This window comes from Syngnathus leptorhynchus, chromosome 4 (genome assembly GCF_054491065.1).
Source record: "Syngnathus leptorhynchus isolate UIUO chromosome 4, UIUO_Slep, whole genome shotgun sequence".
Classification (NCBI taxonomy): Eukaryota; Metazoa; Chordata; class Actinopteri; order Syngnathiformes; family Syngnathidae; genus Syngnathus; species Syngnathus leptorhynchus.
The window spans coordinates 10,563,887-10,581,927 of NC_141198.1; the positions used below are offsets into that span (position 1 = coordinate 10,563,887).

An 18,041-nucleotide genomic window follows, 5' to 3' on the forward strand; every position below is an offset into this window, starting at 1 on the left:
CATCTAAATAACTTAATAGCAAGGTTCACAGCGTCTTTATAAACTTGGTGACTACAAATTTCCCTCGCTACGGCACTTGTAAAAACCCGTAGTATTGTATGGCATTCAAAGTCTTTAAAAGGTTTATTTTAGGAGCCAAGCGTCCTTTCTGCCTCAATAATCCCCATTTAATAACATCAATATCCTGGAAACGCCCGTTAGTGTGTCATTTAACGTAACTGGAGGGTAACTTAGCTGAATGTATTTATTCACTTTAGGCGATCCCATCATCTCACTCATGTCTGCCAAAACTAAAGAGCGTATGCTGTGGTATAGATTGAGTAAATATTATTAATGGGCCTTTTCGTAATGTAGTGCTTCCGGGTGCTGCCGTTTTCCAACCTTTATTTAACCAAGGCGCATATTTTTAATTAGAAATATCTTGCAGCACAATAGCAATCAAAACTGTCATACGCAGGTTAATTGCAGCATCTTTTGTATCGTGGAAGAGCATTTCATTGTTCTGCCTGCCACGAGATGCTGCTGAAAGAAACATTTAGCAATGAAATTCAGTGAGGTTGGATCATTTTGAAAAAGGGCCCATTAATGTTTCACTGCACAGCGGGTGGGAATCACTTGGCGTGTTATGCAGGATGGAAGGATGGATTGATATTATTATTACTATTATTATTATTATTAGCACAAAATGTGCTGTATACACACTCACATCATGGCTAATTAGAAAATATGTCTTAAAAGGGTAATAGGCATCATATTTTCCAATAACAATTGCAAAGCAAATTGCAGCATATTCATCTCTGAATTGCAGCGGGATGGAAGTTTCAAAGCCGACTCGACGAGATTAAAAAATCTGCATGACTTGTGTGACAAAACAGACAATAAACACAGCGCTCGGTGGCACAATCTGAGTTTATCTATATTCTCATTCCATAATGGCCAATATTGTAAGATTGCTGACAAAATTGTTAATAAAGCACCGCGGTCCCCTTCCATCACTGCTGTTAAAAGCGTGTCGAGCCACCAAAGCACTGCGGTGGCGCCATTAGCATTCAGCAACATGACTAACCTCTCCAGCTGAAAGTCATTTTCTGTAGGACAATGAGAAAATGGCTGTATTTTGAATTGTATAAAGTGCACGCTCATTTTATCACTTTAAGTCACTCCACTGAGCGGAAGATATCACGCTCTCTTTTTGTGTATTTCTATTTATTCATTCGTAGCATCTTTAAAATAGATATCAAGGAGCGTGTATTTCCCCCCCGTGCGCCATTGTGATGTGTGGCTTTCACGTTTGCCCCCGTTAACGGCACAGGCCGACAGAACATTATTATGATTGAATAACATGGCAGGATTCAAATAGACAAACGATGGCAGTCTAAATGCGGCGCCTGCTTTGTTGAGGTGAGACTCGCGTGAGACCTTTGTCAGGCGGGGGAGGGAGGATCAGGCTGCTGGAGGACATAAAAATGTTATTCCACTACAAAAGCTTTGCTCAATTTTGTAAGCCACCACTCAGACTATATATCATTATTTAATATGCCAACAGGGAAGGAAGGTGTTTTTCGCCACAGGAAGGAAGGCCTCGGAAACCAACATATTTACGCTATACACCGAAGCTTCGGGTTATCTGATGGAACCAAGGTCTTTTGGATCCGCCGCCCTTGTCCTTTTCCCCGCAAATTTCAAATCTCCTAGGGCTGCAGCCGAACGTGATGATGGAGTACTTAGCGGCTTGAATGCATTGGCTTGCTCTCATCGTTTTACATCCAGACCCTCTCATTACTCTGTAACCATCTTCAAAATCCTGTTATGCCGGAGTTAAGAGACTTTTAGCCTCCTCTCACTCTGACTGCACCCATTTTCACTGGCTCGGAATCTCATTTGGAAGGGAATATTGCAGCTCGGGCTATCGCCCCGGCACACACGAACACATTTGCACGGCACAGGATGTAACGCGCAAACAGGAGTAGGGTGACGTGCGTGGGGAGAGGCGGAAGGCAAGAACTGAATATAGCTGAATGACGTTGACATTTGAAGGAAGGTGTCGGTAGAGCGAGGCCATAGTGGAGAAACGGCACCAAGTATAATATCAGGTTGCATCCTGATGCAATTTGACTATTTGGTTAACAACAGATTTTTCTATCCTATAATCCGCCGTATTTAATTTTTTTTTAATCTGAACAGTATTCAGTAGGAAGATTACAGGCTGGTCGCATTGCATGCGGCTTAAATACGGAGCTTAAAACCACAACAATTAAAGTAATGCAGGGAGCAAGACAATGGTGGGCCATTTAGCTATTAGTAGCGGCTCAAAGCGGTAATGGCACATCACAGATGGCAAAGGGATTGTTTGCTGAAGATTCAGCTGAGCTCCGCTCGCTGGTCTGGTGGCTGGAGAAGAAGCCAGAAGTTCAATGCAGCTCGATTCCCCACCGCCCTCATTCCTTGCTTAAACACACACGCACAGACACACAAAGACACACACACACACTTTCTACAAATGCAGAGATGAGCCACTACAGTTGCTGGCCACTAGAAGGGGATGTGTGCCTTTATAAATAAATAAAGATTGTGCCCCAGTTTGAACTCCTTTCCTGCTCACTAAATACTGCACACGTGAAGTCAAAGAAAATGGTCTGTTTTTCAAAGCTAGAGTCAATTATTCTGCCAGAAATAACGTGCAAGGTACATAGTGCATTAGTCCATACGTTCATTCAAAGTGTCTTTTGTTAACTAATTTAACCTTCTATCTTGTTTGTTTTCTTTTATATGATCTACAGCAAAGTATCTTGGCTGCTACGTTGACTCAACACAAAAGCGGGCGCTAAAAGGAGTTTCATTTTTTGATTACAAAAAAATGACTGTATTCCGTTGCCAGGACAACTGTGCCGAAAGGTATGAAATACAACAACAAGAAAAAAAAAAGACACTTTTGTTGCTTCTCCCTAGCTTTCTTGTCAGACTGAGATACAAATTAAAATGGCTTGTCCAGATGATGTGATGTAAATTCACACAGGTTGATTAAAAGGCTCTCCCTCATTAGAGGTGCTGGATACGTGTACGCTTGTAAACAGCATGCCCAGGTGTCTGAGGACCAAACTGTACTTCTGAGGTTCATGCAGCAAGCTATCAAATAATGTAAGACGTTAGACGCCCTCCTGCAATCTAATGAGCTTCAGATCCAGAGCCGTTAGCTAAATTTATTGCTGTGGATTATTAATAATTAGCTTACTTTATATGTACTATCGATTGACGAGGCCTCTGAGATTAGGGTTGCGCATTTCTCCGACTGAAAAGGGAGTGCAGCTGTACCTAATGAAATGACCCTTGAGCATATATATTGTTAAGCACCTGCTTTCAAAGCTTCACTCTCGTACTTGTGTTTGTGTGCCTGTTGGCAGAAAGGCTTTTTGTTTATGAGAGGCCTGAGAGTGTGTGTGCACAAAGCTCCATGAAGAAAGGTTTTTCTGACTTTTGGTGGAGATGAAATTGACTAGCCGGGCCCGAACCTCACCCTCCATCACCTTTGTGATGATTTAGTCGGTGGGCTTAACGCGTCTCTCTCAACTGGAAAAATACCTGCAGCCAGTTTTCGTAGACATTGCCCATTCTGTTGGCCAAATTCATTTTTGCTAAAATGCACTCGAGTTACTCATTCCAGCCAAGTATCCGTACTGGAGTTACTGCGACGTTTTGCCTTCACAATCTGCACAAACGTCCACTGTTGGAGCCGCGCTGCCTTTTCCTTGCAGTCACTCCAATCAGTTTAATCAGTGCTCATTGTTTGCCTCTGAGCTCTGCTCCTCTCCTCTCTTTTCCCTGCTCCCTTCCTGTCTTCTTTTCTCCTCCGCCGTCTTTCTCTCGCCTCTTTTCCTCCCCGAGGAATAGCGGGGACGGCTCTATCGAATGCACTGAATTACACCCATCACTGATTCGCCGAGTGCAAAATAGGTGGAGCGAGCCGCTTGTTTTCAGATGCTTTCTCCTCACGCTGGCTTTCTGCAGCCGGCCAGCCCACCTGCTATTTCCAGAGCAGGGTTTAATAAAAGAAGACAAACAAATGAGAAGCAGCGGCATATAATGCCGAACAGAGGTTTGGGTTTGATTGGCACGGCTGCGGGGTGTGTTGGCTATCCTGTGTGAAGGGTTTCTAATTGCATCCGAAAGGCCTCTTGGGTGTCAACTCAACAGAGAGGGGGTGGAGGGGGGGCCACAGGAGGAAAGCCTTTTAAAAAGTACTGCAATCATTTATAATTGGCCGTGCCTCTAAACCTCTTAGCATGTATAAAGGCGTTCGTCGAGCGAGAGAGATCGAGAGAGTGACGTCTGGACCTGTTCTGATGTGCACTTCAACATCCTCTGTGCATCATTTCTTTGCTTTTATTGACTACAGTTGCTCTCAATATGAATCGACATTAACCAGGGAAGGATTAAGGCTTAATGAACGCTCAGGTCATTAGCGCTCGCCTCTTCGACTTCGCTAATGATGGTAATCCTTCTTCCTTCTCTGCGTGCAGGGGTTACATGTACGCCGGTTTGGAGTTTGGAGCCGAGTGCTACTGCGGTCACAAGATTCAGACGGCCAATACTTCGGAGACTGAATGCAACATGGAGTGTAAAGGAGAAAAGAGCAACATGTGCGGAGGAGCCAACCGGCTATCCATCTACAGGCTGGAGCTGAGCCAGGAGTCGGCACGGCGCCGTGAGAAAATCCCCTTTGCTTCATTGGAACCACATGCCGGTCTATATACTCGCAGGGCTATCGACTATCAAGGGAGGAATGGGATTTTGGAGATGAGAGCCATGATTTTAACAACTTTCTTCATTATTATGATCTGTCTCTCTCTCTCTCTCTCTCTCTCTCTTCTCTCTCTCTCTCTCTCTCTCTCTCTCTCTCTTGTCTCTCCTACCCAAGCACCAGAAGGAGGCAATAAAAAGCTGCCCATAAGAAATCCGATCATTCCCACAATTTTACCCAAAACAACTGAACGAAATTGAGCGTGCCCCAAGAAAGACCTAACAATAATTCACAGTGACCACCGAGATGTAATTTGGCTCCCGAAATGTAACACGATGGCCTTTTTTTAAGGGGAAATATTTGTTTTATTGGATGCTAATGCCACATTTGGGAGCTGGCCGCCCTGTCGTGTTTACTTCTTGCCTGGGAGAGATGTGCAACCTGCCTCCCCCAGCATGCCGTGGTCTGCATCCTAAACACTCGCTGCCTGCTGTTTTACAAGCGAGGTGATGGCAGTAAAGGCTGATTATCGGAAATAGGGATGGAACCTTGTTTCTTGTTGCAGAGTGTGGGCTGTGTCTGGAGTGCTCGCTTTGTTGAAGATTCCTTCAAATTCCAGCAGCAGAGAGCGCTTCTTCACACAGTTCCCATTTTGTTTAAGATTACAAGACATCATGTAATACAGACCTCGTCTTTGCATACTTTCCTTCCACATGAAAAGCTGTTTGTTTACTGTTTTCATTTCTGCTTTTCCCTGTTGCTTCGTCAGCGCGACACGTTGTCACCTCTGACCCTTCTCGGTCATGTGAACCGCAGTGGAAAAAAACAAATTAAGTCAAGAGGAAATACTAATGTGTTGGGGCGGTTGCTTAGCAGAGCCGTTGCGCTAACAAGATTTTTTTTATGTATTTGCTCGGTAAAAGTTGATACATTGTCTTCCTTTCGTAGAGAAGGTGCAGCATAAATTTTCTTCGACTTCCTTCGTTTTGTTTTAGAGGCAGCGTCGGAGGGCCTTCGCAATATTTGCATTATTGGCCTATTATTCATCCTTCGAGATTGTGTTTATGTGACGTTTTTGCATGGTGCACATGTGCTCAAGGCAACAGTGCACGAAAAATCCATGTCGGTAGGAATGCATCGAAGGACAAAGATTGGTGATAGAGAAAAATATAATATAAGGGGAAAACGCAGAAACATGGACATGACATTAAAAATGTACCCTTGGTGAGATAAAAAGGTTAAAGATTAATAAAACATTAGATTGAGTCACATGACTAGAGCTAAAAAAATATGCTATTTTAAAGCTTTATATGATGTATACAAAGACAATATAGTTTATGCTTCACTTGTGCCGGCACATCGGTGTTAGAAAGAAACACTCTCAGCCCTTCATGCTTGAATATTGTCGTTGAAGTCTCTTTCACTGGTATGTAAACAGCCTGCATGTCAGCAAATGAGCATTTTCATTTTCTCCCTTCCGCTTTTTCACCCCTTTTCTTATGCACTATAGAGCAGTGGTATCAAATGTGTTTTTGTCTTGGCCCCCTTTTGTAGATATGGCTTCTCTCAGAGGACCGTTATGACAGTAAAACTAAATCAATGTTTAATCGTCTCATTATACGATCACATATTATAAATGATAAATAAATGATAGATTACTAGCTTTGAAATCAGATGTCAAGTACAGCGCTTTGTTCAATTATTGTTCAAAAGACTGCAAAAATGGTCACGAATCTTGCAAAATCTCAGTGTTATCTATTACACGTGACAAACATTGTGGCACAGAGTTTAGCGAGGGCCACGATTGGCTTTCACGGGCCACATAAACTGACGTGTTGGGCCGGATCTGCCCCCCCCGGGCCTTGAGTTTGACACCTGTGCTATAGAGGCACCGCAGGACATTTTGCAGTATTTGAAAGTAAGTGAAGGAGCAAATGAGATTATATTCACAGTGAAACAAAAATCTCTGGTCTGCTCTTGTCAGGCCCAACCATTAGACCAGAATGAGGTTGAGGGGTTAAAGGTCATCAACACACTGTGAAAATGGGAGTAGTAATAGAAAAAAGCAGGTCAGGGCCTCAATAGACTGGAGGCGAGATCCCAGTGGGTGTTCTTCATCGGGGGTCAGCGGATGGAGGTCACGAGTGGAGGCTGCGCTCGGGAACCGTAAAAGCCAAGGATATATTGTTTTCTTCCTGTCGGTAAGCAACGTTCTGCTCTTTTTGACTTTTCAGATGGCAGCGCCATTTTCAAGGGGTGCTTCCACAGGCCAGACAATGTCTCCCTGGCTCTCCCGTTCCGAATTTCTATCCAAAACATGTCTGTTGACAAGTGTGTCGACACGTGCACGGAGAAGGTGAGGTGGTTGCCGATGTGCATGACAGGCTGCCCTCAGTGTTTAATGGCCGTTGTATTTCAGGAGAAATCACTCGCCGTCCTGGCCGGAGATCGATGCCACTGCGGCTTCCCGACCTCCCTCTTCTCCCTTCATGAGCCGGAGGACGAGGGCATGTGTCTCCACCGTTGCCCCGGCGAGGAGTTTGAGAGTTGCGGGAACGACGAGTACTTTGTCGTGTACCAGACGCAGGTTCAAGGTAACGTATGTCGTCAAGTTGGCGTGAGGTGAGGTGAGGTGTGGTGCGGTGAGGTGAGGTGAGGTGCTACAAGCAGAAAGTGTGACAGTCACTTCTTGTGTTTTCACTAAATAACAGACAAGCTAGGGCGCAGTGGTGCATTAAAGGGGAACAAGTCAAAATGCTGAGTGCACCACTCTATTTAATGCATGCACCTTCATGTACGAGAAACTGGCGAGTGGCTATTTAAAAAGAAAAATGTCTGTTGCTGTACGTTGCGCAAAACCTACTTCTCAGACTTCCCAAAACTTGGCCCAAAAAAGTGGATTGTTTTGGATGACGGTATGATCTTTCCGTTTTCACGGAATAATCGATGAATCCTAATGACAAGATTTCAACAAATGTAGGAAGTGAGCGTAGATGATCCTGTAGATCCTAATTAGGATGTTCTGCCCTGATGGAGGTCTGTATTCTTCTTCGTTTGTTATGTTTTCATATCTAAATACGCAGGCGATTCATTTTGTGTTCTTCCAACATAGCAGTTGGCCTCAAGTGTCAGCATGTATGCGCCGTTGTGGGCGATGTTTCCTCAGGGCAAAAGACAGCAGTGGCTTGGCTCGGCAAAAATAAACGGCCTGGAAAAAAAGAACACGCGCACACAATCAAGCGGCAGTGTGAGAAGAACTTGATGAGAATATTTTGTGAACTGCGGTATCTATCTTGTCTTTGAAATGTTCAAATTTTCCACTGACGTTGATGAAAGAAGAAGCTTTCAAGTCGCCCACTATAACAACGCAAAACATGCGTGCGTTGACCTTCTCTCGGGAAGACCTCACTTCCTCTAATCACTTGAAGAGTCTCCCGCATTATTCCAACATTGTGTCATTTCCAAAAATCTTCAGCTGATGAGCAAAATGGAAAATAAGCATCCAGCCATCATTCTCTACCTTATTTATTTTCAACTAGCAAGACTATATTGTCCAGATTGCTAATAAATTACAGTCAGATTTATGTTATTAAAACATTCTTGTATATCTTTCGGCTGTTTTAATGAATCTCTTGTTTTGAGATAGGCTATTGGATTTTTGGGCTATACTTAATGTTGCGGCTTGTCAGTGTAGTTGAGGCACAGTCACATAATATGAGCCTGCCATTATATCATTCAATGCCTATAATAATAGTAAACAAGAAAATAATGATATCCTGTCTTATCTTGCATCCAGACAACCGCTGCATGGACAGACACTTCCTTTCCACTCGTGCTAGTCAGCTGGTCGCCCTTGCCAGTTTCCCCGGATCGGGTAATACCTGGTGTCGCCACCTCATCGAGCTCGCCACTGGCTTCTATAGCGGCAGCTATTATTTTGATGCCTCACTCTACAATAAAGGTAAAAGCACTCTTGCTTTTATAAGTCAATCTACACTCACCTCAATGCCTTCAAGGGAGAACTGCATTTGGTACGTGCTCCCATCCTTTCACAGGATTTAAAGGTGAGCGAGACCACTGGCGGAGCGGAAGGACCATCTGCATAAAGACGCATGAGAGCGGTAAAAAGGACATTGAAGCCTTTGATTCCAGCATTCTCATCATCCGAAACCCCTACAAGGCTCTCATGGCGGAATTTAACCGCTTATACGGCGGGCACATTGGATTCGCCTCCCAGGCCAACTGGAAAGGGAAAGGTGAGTCTCACAAGATGGAGCTAATGTATTTCACATGTTATGAGCTGCCTCCTTGCTGAAATATTCAAGAAAGTCGAAATACTTTCAGGTGAGTGACTGGAACAGGCAACCTCAAATAGAACAACTTACAATTGCATGAAAGAAAGCACAAAAGGAAAATTCCTCTTGATGAGAGAAAATCTGTTGTTAATAAAAGGACACAAATTGGCGTATACTGGACTGTTGAATATAACAGGAGTGAATGTACTCTTACTTGATTAAAAGTAAAACGTTTGTTGCATTAAAACTGTTATGACCAAAACAATTTATGCAAAAAGTTACTTGAGCGTAGAGTTAATGCGGTGTGTTACTACCCACCTCCGACAAGGGCATGACTTGAATGCATCTTGTTTGAGATAGAATGCAAATTTTCAAATCCAAAGTACTTTACATAAGTCAGTTATTTCAGAGTTTACCAGCGAGAATGTCACGGAAAGGCCTTTAAAAAAAAAAAAAAGAAAGTAAAATCCTCGCCGCTTACACAACACACACAGACATAAACAAAAACAAATGGAGACAGAAAGAAGGCTTCCAACACATTTACTGGTGTTCACTGTCAAATATCTGTGATTCCTCTATGCTTTTTTTGATCTGTCATTTGCAATTGAGCTTTGAGCTCTAGTGAAGCGAGTCTCAGCGCAGTTCACTTGCAAACAGACGGACACAGACTACCTCTTCCCGCTCTGCTTGTTTGCTATGCACCACATATCAACTCAACCAGCAGAGTCACATTTGAATCAAACGTGACAAATGTAAAACGGGGACTTGAATTTAAGACTCAACTCACTACAAAGACATTTACTTTCATATAAAATGCTTGTACTGACATTTTAATGGGTTGCATTTGTTAATTGCCAAATACTTCAATCATTGTAACATTTTAAATGCTCCCAAATTAGGGGAATTCAAATGTTTGACATTTCAAAAGTTCACCAGAAAAGAGAGAATACATTTTCTTTTTGGAAATTATGGTGAAACTGATTAAAGTTGCACCTATTAAAAACTGTTAGAATTCATGAGGTTGGGCTCTATTCTTGCCCAAGCTAGTACAAAGAGTGTTCTCTTTTCATCCTTTCCATACATGTGCAGTTTGAAACGGGTGGTTGCGCCGTTGCGGGAGCAAACAGAGCCGACTTATTTCACGGCCAACGGAAGTGGATCATCTCGTTTTCTCTAAATTGAGCGCAAAAGAGGCACGCGTTCTGCCTGGTTTTAAAATAACATTAAAGATGATAATAATTATCAATTAATTGATTGTCACGATAATTCTGAGGGTTTGATGCATGAATGAAACATGATCCATCCTCACACAAGTTCACAGAGTTCCGAATTTGTGTTGCACCGAAATCATTTTATGCCACGTGTGCTACAACTTAGACCCGCTTGCAGCTGGTTTAAAGGTTAGTCTACTTTCAGACACCACATTGTCAGGTGCTTTGGGGGAGTGTAAAAGAAAAAGCCTTCGGTCCGCCTGAGTGAGCAGTATGGTGCTGTGCAGCTTGCACAATTCTCAAATATATTAAAGGGCGCATGTACCTGCACAAAAATCATGATGTGCCATTTTTGCTGATAGGATTTTGTGCATTTTTTTTCGACAACATTTTTTATTAGAAAATGTATATACTAACTTAAAAACAAGAAGTTGAATGTGTACAATAAGGAAGATGTTTTTTCACATCTAATTGCCTTCAGCAAGGCACTGGCTTCTTGTCAGGCGAGCACTATTTGCTTCATAACCAAATGGCCTGTACTTACTGTAATGCGAGCGATGAAAATGTGCACATCCAATCATTTTCCAGTTACATTCTCTCTCATCAGGGGCTATGATTTCCACAATGTTCCTAAAATTGAAACAATTAAGATTCTAGTAATTTATGAGAAGACTTGCGTAAACTTGGCCCGCTTTTTAAGTGACAGATCATTGCTCCATCCAGTAAGCAGCAATAGCAAGCGAGGTCTCCTTTAGAAGTATATTCAGTGGATTGAGGTCACTCTTTTTTATAGACTGTGGTTGTTCTGTCTGTTTTTCATTGCTTTTTATGAAGTGCCATTGTGCTGTTCAATTCCAGCCACCGTGCAAATACTTTCACATGCTGCTGGTGAGAAAAGCAGAGTAAGGTAGAATTAAACAATGTGAGCAATTGGCTAGAGCGAGAAACTGAACTGAAGTGCTTCTTATGCGTGCGTGCGTGTGTGTCTCCGTGTATTTCGATTAAGATGATGCAATAAATGTTGCGCAATGCAACCACTCCGACAAAACATCCTCTGCTCCCAATAGGTTAACATTTTGTTGAGGTACTTCAATTCTATTCTATTATAATGTTCCAGTTTTTCTTTTTTTGAGGAAATGTTTAATGATGTGGAACAAACAGGAATTGGAGGGAATGACCACAGAGCTGAGGGTTGACATGGTTATGACCTTTCTTACCCCAATGTGGCAATGTTTTCAAATATCAAGGCAAATTATTAGGCTGCGGTGATGGCGTCTGTTTAGAGAAATGAGAAATGAAACAAGGTCTTAGTCACGCTGTTTGATGGCATGATGAGTCATGTCATCGTGCACAACCAGCTCGTTCCTCAGGCACCCGTGCCAAACTTAATTAGAGACTGCGTGTGTATCTGTCTATACTTGGGCACACATTCATGATAATTAGACATATTTGTAAGCTGCTGGGAGGTGTTATGTTGTTGTTGTTGTTTTGCTTCATGTCAAAGTGTACTGACAGACTAGGAATTACACTTTCCTTAGAAATAGCATTTGAAACAATGCTGCCACTAAAGTGGCAAGGACAAGTCATGTAAAATATGCCACACATTGGGTATTATTTATTAGTGCTGCTTTCTTCTGATGCTGACTTCGAAATAAAGGGTCGCCTGTCTCGGATATCTTGACTAAAGTGCAGTGAAACGTGACACATTTCATGTTCATTTCTTTGCACGAGGATACTTTTTTTTTATTCGTATCAAAGCATCGTTGTTGAGCCAGCATAGTGGGTGGGAATCGCTGGCATGAAGCACCCACTCTTAATTATGTGGTGTTTTTTTGGGGGGTCATACTGTTGACTCTCATAATGGAATGGTCGTGCCAAAAAACACAAATTACAGTTGAAGGTAATCAATTGATTAAATGTTACCGTGCAATTAAGGAGTAACGTCTGCACACATCTCTCCAATTGTAGCTTTCTCTCTGTAAGACATTCATAAAATAATCAGAAAATGTGTTGACTTGTTCTGTGATCTTCCTAATTGGGTTGAAATTGGAATATCTCCCTCCATGTCAAGTTAATGAGTATTTTGTTTTGCATTCATTAGTTAGCCGCGAAACTTTTTAATTGAATCTCTTTCCAATTGTGTTAACTTGAAGACTAAATGGGCTTGGATAAGAATTGAATTTTTCTTCGTATAATGCAAAAAAAAGGAAATTTCAGGACTTGGCTCTCCCACGCGGCCAGATTATGTGCCCCTTGTAGGCCTTTTTTAAATTTCATGCATATTCCCTTTCCCCCAGTATATCAATTTAGGTACGGTATGTCTTTGTAACTATGGCAACTAGTTTTGTCTGTTCCACGTATCTTCTCTGTGGAAAAATCGATTTTCCAGAGGCTGGTGAGTTGCCGACCCAGCAGTTATATCTCTTTGTGAAAACATCAGCACATTTGGTCTGCCATTTCCAATGAACGTTCCCCTTTTGTGTTGGTGGGGGAAATGATGCGATGGCATCAGTAAGCAAAAGACCTTTTGACAGCTGCCACTTCACATACGAGGGGGAAGCTGCGAGCTTGAGAGTTAGTATGACAGCGCGTTCGGGGAGCCGCATGTACTGTATCATTTGACGCACTCACCTCTGCATCTGATGCTCCTGACACGGATGCCTTCCGTTGGGACCCTTCATGTCCGCTTGGGTAAAGTGGAATTTATTTGAAAGAACTGTGACTTCATAAAGCATCGACGTCTTCTTTCGGCTTTTTATGCTTTGCACATTCACATGGCATCGGCGGTCCAACGTCAGCTCGGAAAAGAAGCACCACAGACAATCCATCACAAGTGAACAAAACAAAATGTCTTTCATTTAGTATGATGCTACCTTTTTGTCGTATGGGTAGATAGATGCTACGATAAGGTCCACTGTAATATTAACAGTGGCAGCCCTGTTATTTATGAGAAAACAACACAAGACTCCCAAGCTTTGCCAAATATCTAAGATGCACCAAAAATGACACCAACCCATGTTTCTGAAACCTTTTACGGACAAAGGACAATAAAATAGATTTTCATTCAGAGAAAACAGATTGAGCTTTACAGATGACATTATTGTTGTTGATTTTTTTTTTTTTTTGCCTTCTGGGTGGAATAATGCTATTAATTCATTCCAGTTCCCAATTTGATATTTAAAATTGCCTGCACTACTGACCCAACACACACACTTTACTATCAATTGATAAATATTAAAATCTGATTAAAATTTCCCCCTGTCCCCTTAATGGACATAGATTGGATGTTGGATGAAGATTTTTTGGGGGGAGGTCTATAACTACCCATATAACTACCCATGACACCCTCAAGGAAAACATTCCGAGCTTTTACAAGCACACTCTATAAAGTTAACTTTCTCGAGTGAGATGTCTTGTATTTCTTGAGGAAATATTTGTTTGGAAAAAGACATCCAGCTGAATTCTGTCCCAAATGTATGTCCAATCACTAAATGTCTCCCGCTTAGACAATACGGCTTTTATATGTTGACGTTACCTCTACTGTACCTTTGAAATATTTTGAAACAAGAAGTAAAGACTATCTTTGTGTGTAATATTGCACATCCAAATAATGTGACACGACCAGACAGCTTGATGTCTCTCAGGCAGCACCAGTGGCCCACAGCCACAGCCCACAACACTTTGGGAACGATCGCCTTGAAAAGGATTTGTCAATGCCAAGCGACAGAACAAACATATCTGAAGTTACTACACTTGACTGTTTTGCAACATCGGCGTCTAGCCACCATGACTCTTGAGCGTGACTTCTTTGACAATTTGCTGGTTGCACAATACAATTCTAGAGGTCAGGTTTATTGATTGATATGCTTTTTTGAAAATCCTTCTCTAAAGTTAAAATGAAAATGTTATTGGATTTAGACTCTTCCTTGAATTTAATGGATCACACAAGAGTCTTAAAAGTGGTCCAGAGCAATTTTTGCTCGAAATGAGTTTTTCCCCTCCCTTAATGAGAGAACTAATTAAGAATACAGCATTTTATTTGCATTCAATTTTCATACAGAATTTTAGCCTGAGTTGTGATTTCCCTAAAGTATGCTGCTTTCCTGTTTCATATTAAATAATTCTCACCTAAAAATAATGAATAACAAACAAAGACGGTATTTGGAGAACTAAACACTTGGCATATGAAAATGATCTTTTATAAGTTTGGCTCTTGGTCCTTGTTGGCGGCCCGGGCTTTTCATGTCTCCAATTTCTCTCTCTGCAGAGTGGCCCGAGTTTGTGAAGAGCCACGCTCCTTGGTGGAGGTCCCACGTCATGGACTGGCTCCAATATGGGAAGAACGTCCACGTGGTCCACTATGAGGCTCTGAAGAGAGACTTGTTCTCCCATCTCAAGGGAATGGTTGAGTTTTTGGGCCTGAAGGTTTCCGAGGAGCGTCTGCTCTGCATGGAAGGCCAGAAGGATGGCAACTTCAAACGATCGGGGCTTCGCAAACTCAAGTATGACCCCTACACTCCTGAAATGCGGGCAAACATTAGTGAACTGATCAGAAAAGTCGACGCTGCCTTAAAGAAAAGGAACATGTCTGGTGTTCCAGATGAATACATGCCAAGATAATACTCAATACTCTTTTTTTGAAAAGTCTTTTGCTTTCACACAGACAGATACATTTTCCCCATCTGATCCTGTGTGTGTAACCAGATAATACAAACTGAAAGGAATTGAGTTGTGAAAAGCACTCGTTGTCCTCTTCTGTGCACGTGCTGCGTTGGCATGTGCACTCGCCTTAAGACAAAGAGGCTACGATCGAGCGATATGAGCGCGCACACGTCGTGTTTCATCCAAAACAATTTAATACTCTTTGGTATGTTAAGCTTATTTTGTAAAAACAAGATTAAAGATTTCCTGCTGCTCCTTTAGTTACAAATAATTTTTGATGAAGTTATGGGGGGGGGGCGGGGGACTCCTTTTCTGAGGGATAAATGCAATATGCAGGCTATACCTACCTGACAATGATACTGTGTGATTTCATTTTTTTTTTCTAAGCTTGTGAACTTACCTTTTTTGCAAGAGGAATTCTGTTGTTGATGATAAAGTTCTCAGTTCCACGTATTAAAGAAGGCACTGAGTCGAAGAGAGATGAGGATTCATCCCGACAGCATTTATTTATCTCTGGTGTGCAGTGCACACACGTCTGCTTGTGAATACGTTCTCTTGACACTGGATTCAAAGCCGAAACCCAAAAAGCACTTGATAGTGCAACACTGGCCCCAAAGATATCTGAAGATTCACATCTGTATGTATGCTGTAGGTCAGATTCGTTCAGTTCTTTTGGGCTTGTTTTATGACAGTTGATGGCAGTATATTCAACTTTTATTTTTTTTTCTTCAAATTGCCTTTTTGTGATGAGGGCAATTAAAAAGTTCAACTCGAAAATTCAAAAGAAATCTCCACAGACTGCAAAAACTCCACTCTTGATATTAGTATGTCTCATAAGTGCTATGCCACATGCTTGGAACAAAGCAAGCATGTACATTAAACGAATATGAAGCAAAATAAATAAAATGCTAGGAGGCAGACAACAATAACTGACTTCCATTTTCAGGATGCTGTTATACTGTATACCTATATTTTTGTAATGTGTGCTGACACATCCAAATATTTGTACGACAGCAAACAAATTATAGAAATTGTGTCTATTTTTAACACGCTTTAAACATGATTGGCTCTTGCCGTCATTGACAAGCAGGCACTTGAACCACGGTGTTGTATTTGAATGTATCGCCATGGAACGAATGTACTGTGATGAAGCCCAATAAATACGTAAATTGGATAATACATGCTGTTTGTCATACGTCACCGATATGATGAGCTCATTGCAATGCTTTTCTTTTACGTGTCGTCGTTTGAACCTGAAAAAGAAGCTTCGCTATCACCGAGTTGACGGCCTGTTTACCACAACGTGATTAAAAGTAGGCTTCCTGCTGTTTTCTTTCATTGTCTCGTCTTGATTTTAGACACATCACGACGCCCTTGAATATTTCATTCGACTGTTATTCATACATCAAACGCTCCTTTTGTTTTTACCTGCAGTCAATGATAACAAACTAACAGTTTAATGCTCAGATGGATTGTGGAAATCAGGCAGCAATTGCCAGCCAATTTCTGTGGGGGTTTATAACAATGAACTTTTTGAGGATTTTTTTTTTTAAACCTAAGCTCATTTCAGTTGTCTGAAAGGCAAAAGAAATACATTTTCAGTGGCAAGTAAAATAGGTTGCTAAAATTTCAATTGTAACGGAGGGCACGATGCCCATACGATGCTTTAAAGGGGCAGCGCGCGGTTAGCGCATTCACCTAACTGTCAAAAGTGGAGCATGAATTGTTTGCTTGTTTGCTTCTGTGCTTGTCAATGAAACTAGTCCAGGTGGTAGCCTGCTTCTCTCCCACAAGGTCATATGGATAGACAAATAGCTCACCCGTAACCTTGAACGGGCTAAGCGATAGAAAATGAGTTGTTGTCAGACACATGATGATGAATTACTATTTTGCTGTCAAAGTCAGACCCAATGTTGCAATTTTCTTTTTTTTTTTACTTGTGTGCTTTCATTTTTTGTTAAATGGCATTGGATTAAATTTTGAAGACATATTTTAAACAGATGTAGGCTACTACGTTGGGTTGAAAGTATCTTTTTTTTTTATTGAATACTTTTAGAGGTCTGACAGAAGTAACACGAAACACATTTTCATCCACCAGTGTTTATTAAAATCCCTCTCAGCTTGTCAAAGCAAAATTTTCTCTCACCTCCTTGTATGTTCATTGCATGGAGGGCATGTCTGAGTTGCAGGTAATTCAAATGTGAGTCATTTGCATTTAAATGAGACTCACTCAGCTTTAGATGTCGTAGACAGAAAAGGTCTACAGTTTGTGTACAAATGGGTCAAGTAAGAACTGGATTGTATTCAGTTCTGCTTTACGTCAACAGGGAAACACGGATATGACTACAATATGAACACTTAACAGCACTTTACACACACACACACACACACACACACACACACACACACACACACACACACACACACACACACACACACACTATAGACTTGATGTTATAAATAGATTGCGATTCATTCACTGTGATGAAAATATACACAACAGCAATTGTACTGAGTAAAAATCCATTCTAACGATCTCAAACGCCCACCATTGTGCGGTTCCATCACACTCATTTTCTACTATCGATATAAATGGCTTTACTTTTGGAGGTGACAGACAGGTTCTTCTGCAGCATACATATGGATGCCCCTTGGGTCGTTATCAGATGTCAGCGCTATAAAGTATGACCTACCAAACTGTAAAGTCAGCATTTATCTGGAAATGTTCAGAGTTGATTTTGGAAACTGTGACATTTACCAGCTGCTCACATACTAAACACATTCTGCGCCTGAAGCAGCAAGGTTAAAATGATAGAAATAGGTGAGAGAATTGTGGTGGTGGGCGGGTGTGGGGGGGTATTATGTTCAGATGACCTTGACCCACAAAGTCAAACCAAGGAATAGGAAGTGGGAAAGACATAAAATCGACATATGGTTGAGGTCGGAAGGGCGCTTGAACACAAGGACACTTGGTCTGCTGTTGGATACCGAAGTGCGGGGATGTTCAATCCTGGTTCTCGGGGTCTCCTGTCCTTCCTGCATGTTTTATGTTGCCCTGCTGCAATCCACGTCATTCAAATGAGCAGATAATCAGCAAGATCTGCAGAAGCCCTCATCATTTCAATCAGGTCGGTT

At 41.8% G+C, this 18,041-nt stretch overlaps 1 protein-coding gene across 1 annotated transcript in view; it reads left to right on the forward strand.

Annotated features, from left to right (window-relative positions):
- The window catches only part of wscd2 (WSC domain sialate O sulfotransferase 2), a 43,642-nt gene extending 26,042 nt beyond the window's left edge, over positions 1-17,600 (forward strand). Inside the window, exons 3-9 of the mRNA XM_085910561.1 lie at positions 2,781-2,895; positions 4,518-4,702; positions 6,973-7,094; positions 7,158-7,332; positions 8,535-8,699; positions 8,794-8,994; positions 14,512-17,600. Of these exons, the coding sequence (XP_085766687.1) occupies positions 2,781-2,895; positions 4,518-4,702; positions 6,973-7,094; positions 7,158-7,332; positions 8,535-8,699; positions 8,794-8,994; positions 14,512-14,864 (1,316 nt within the window). The 3' untranslated portion in view covers positions 14,865-17,600. The remainder of the gene's footprint in view (positions 1-2,780; positions 2,896-4,517; positions 4,703-6,972; positions 7,095-7,157; positions 7,333-8,534; positions 8,700-8,793; positions 8,995-14,511) is intronic.
- The last annotated feature ends 441 nt before the right edge of the window (positions 17,601-18,041 follow it).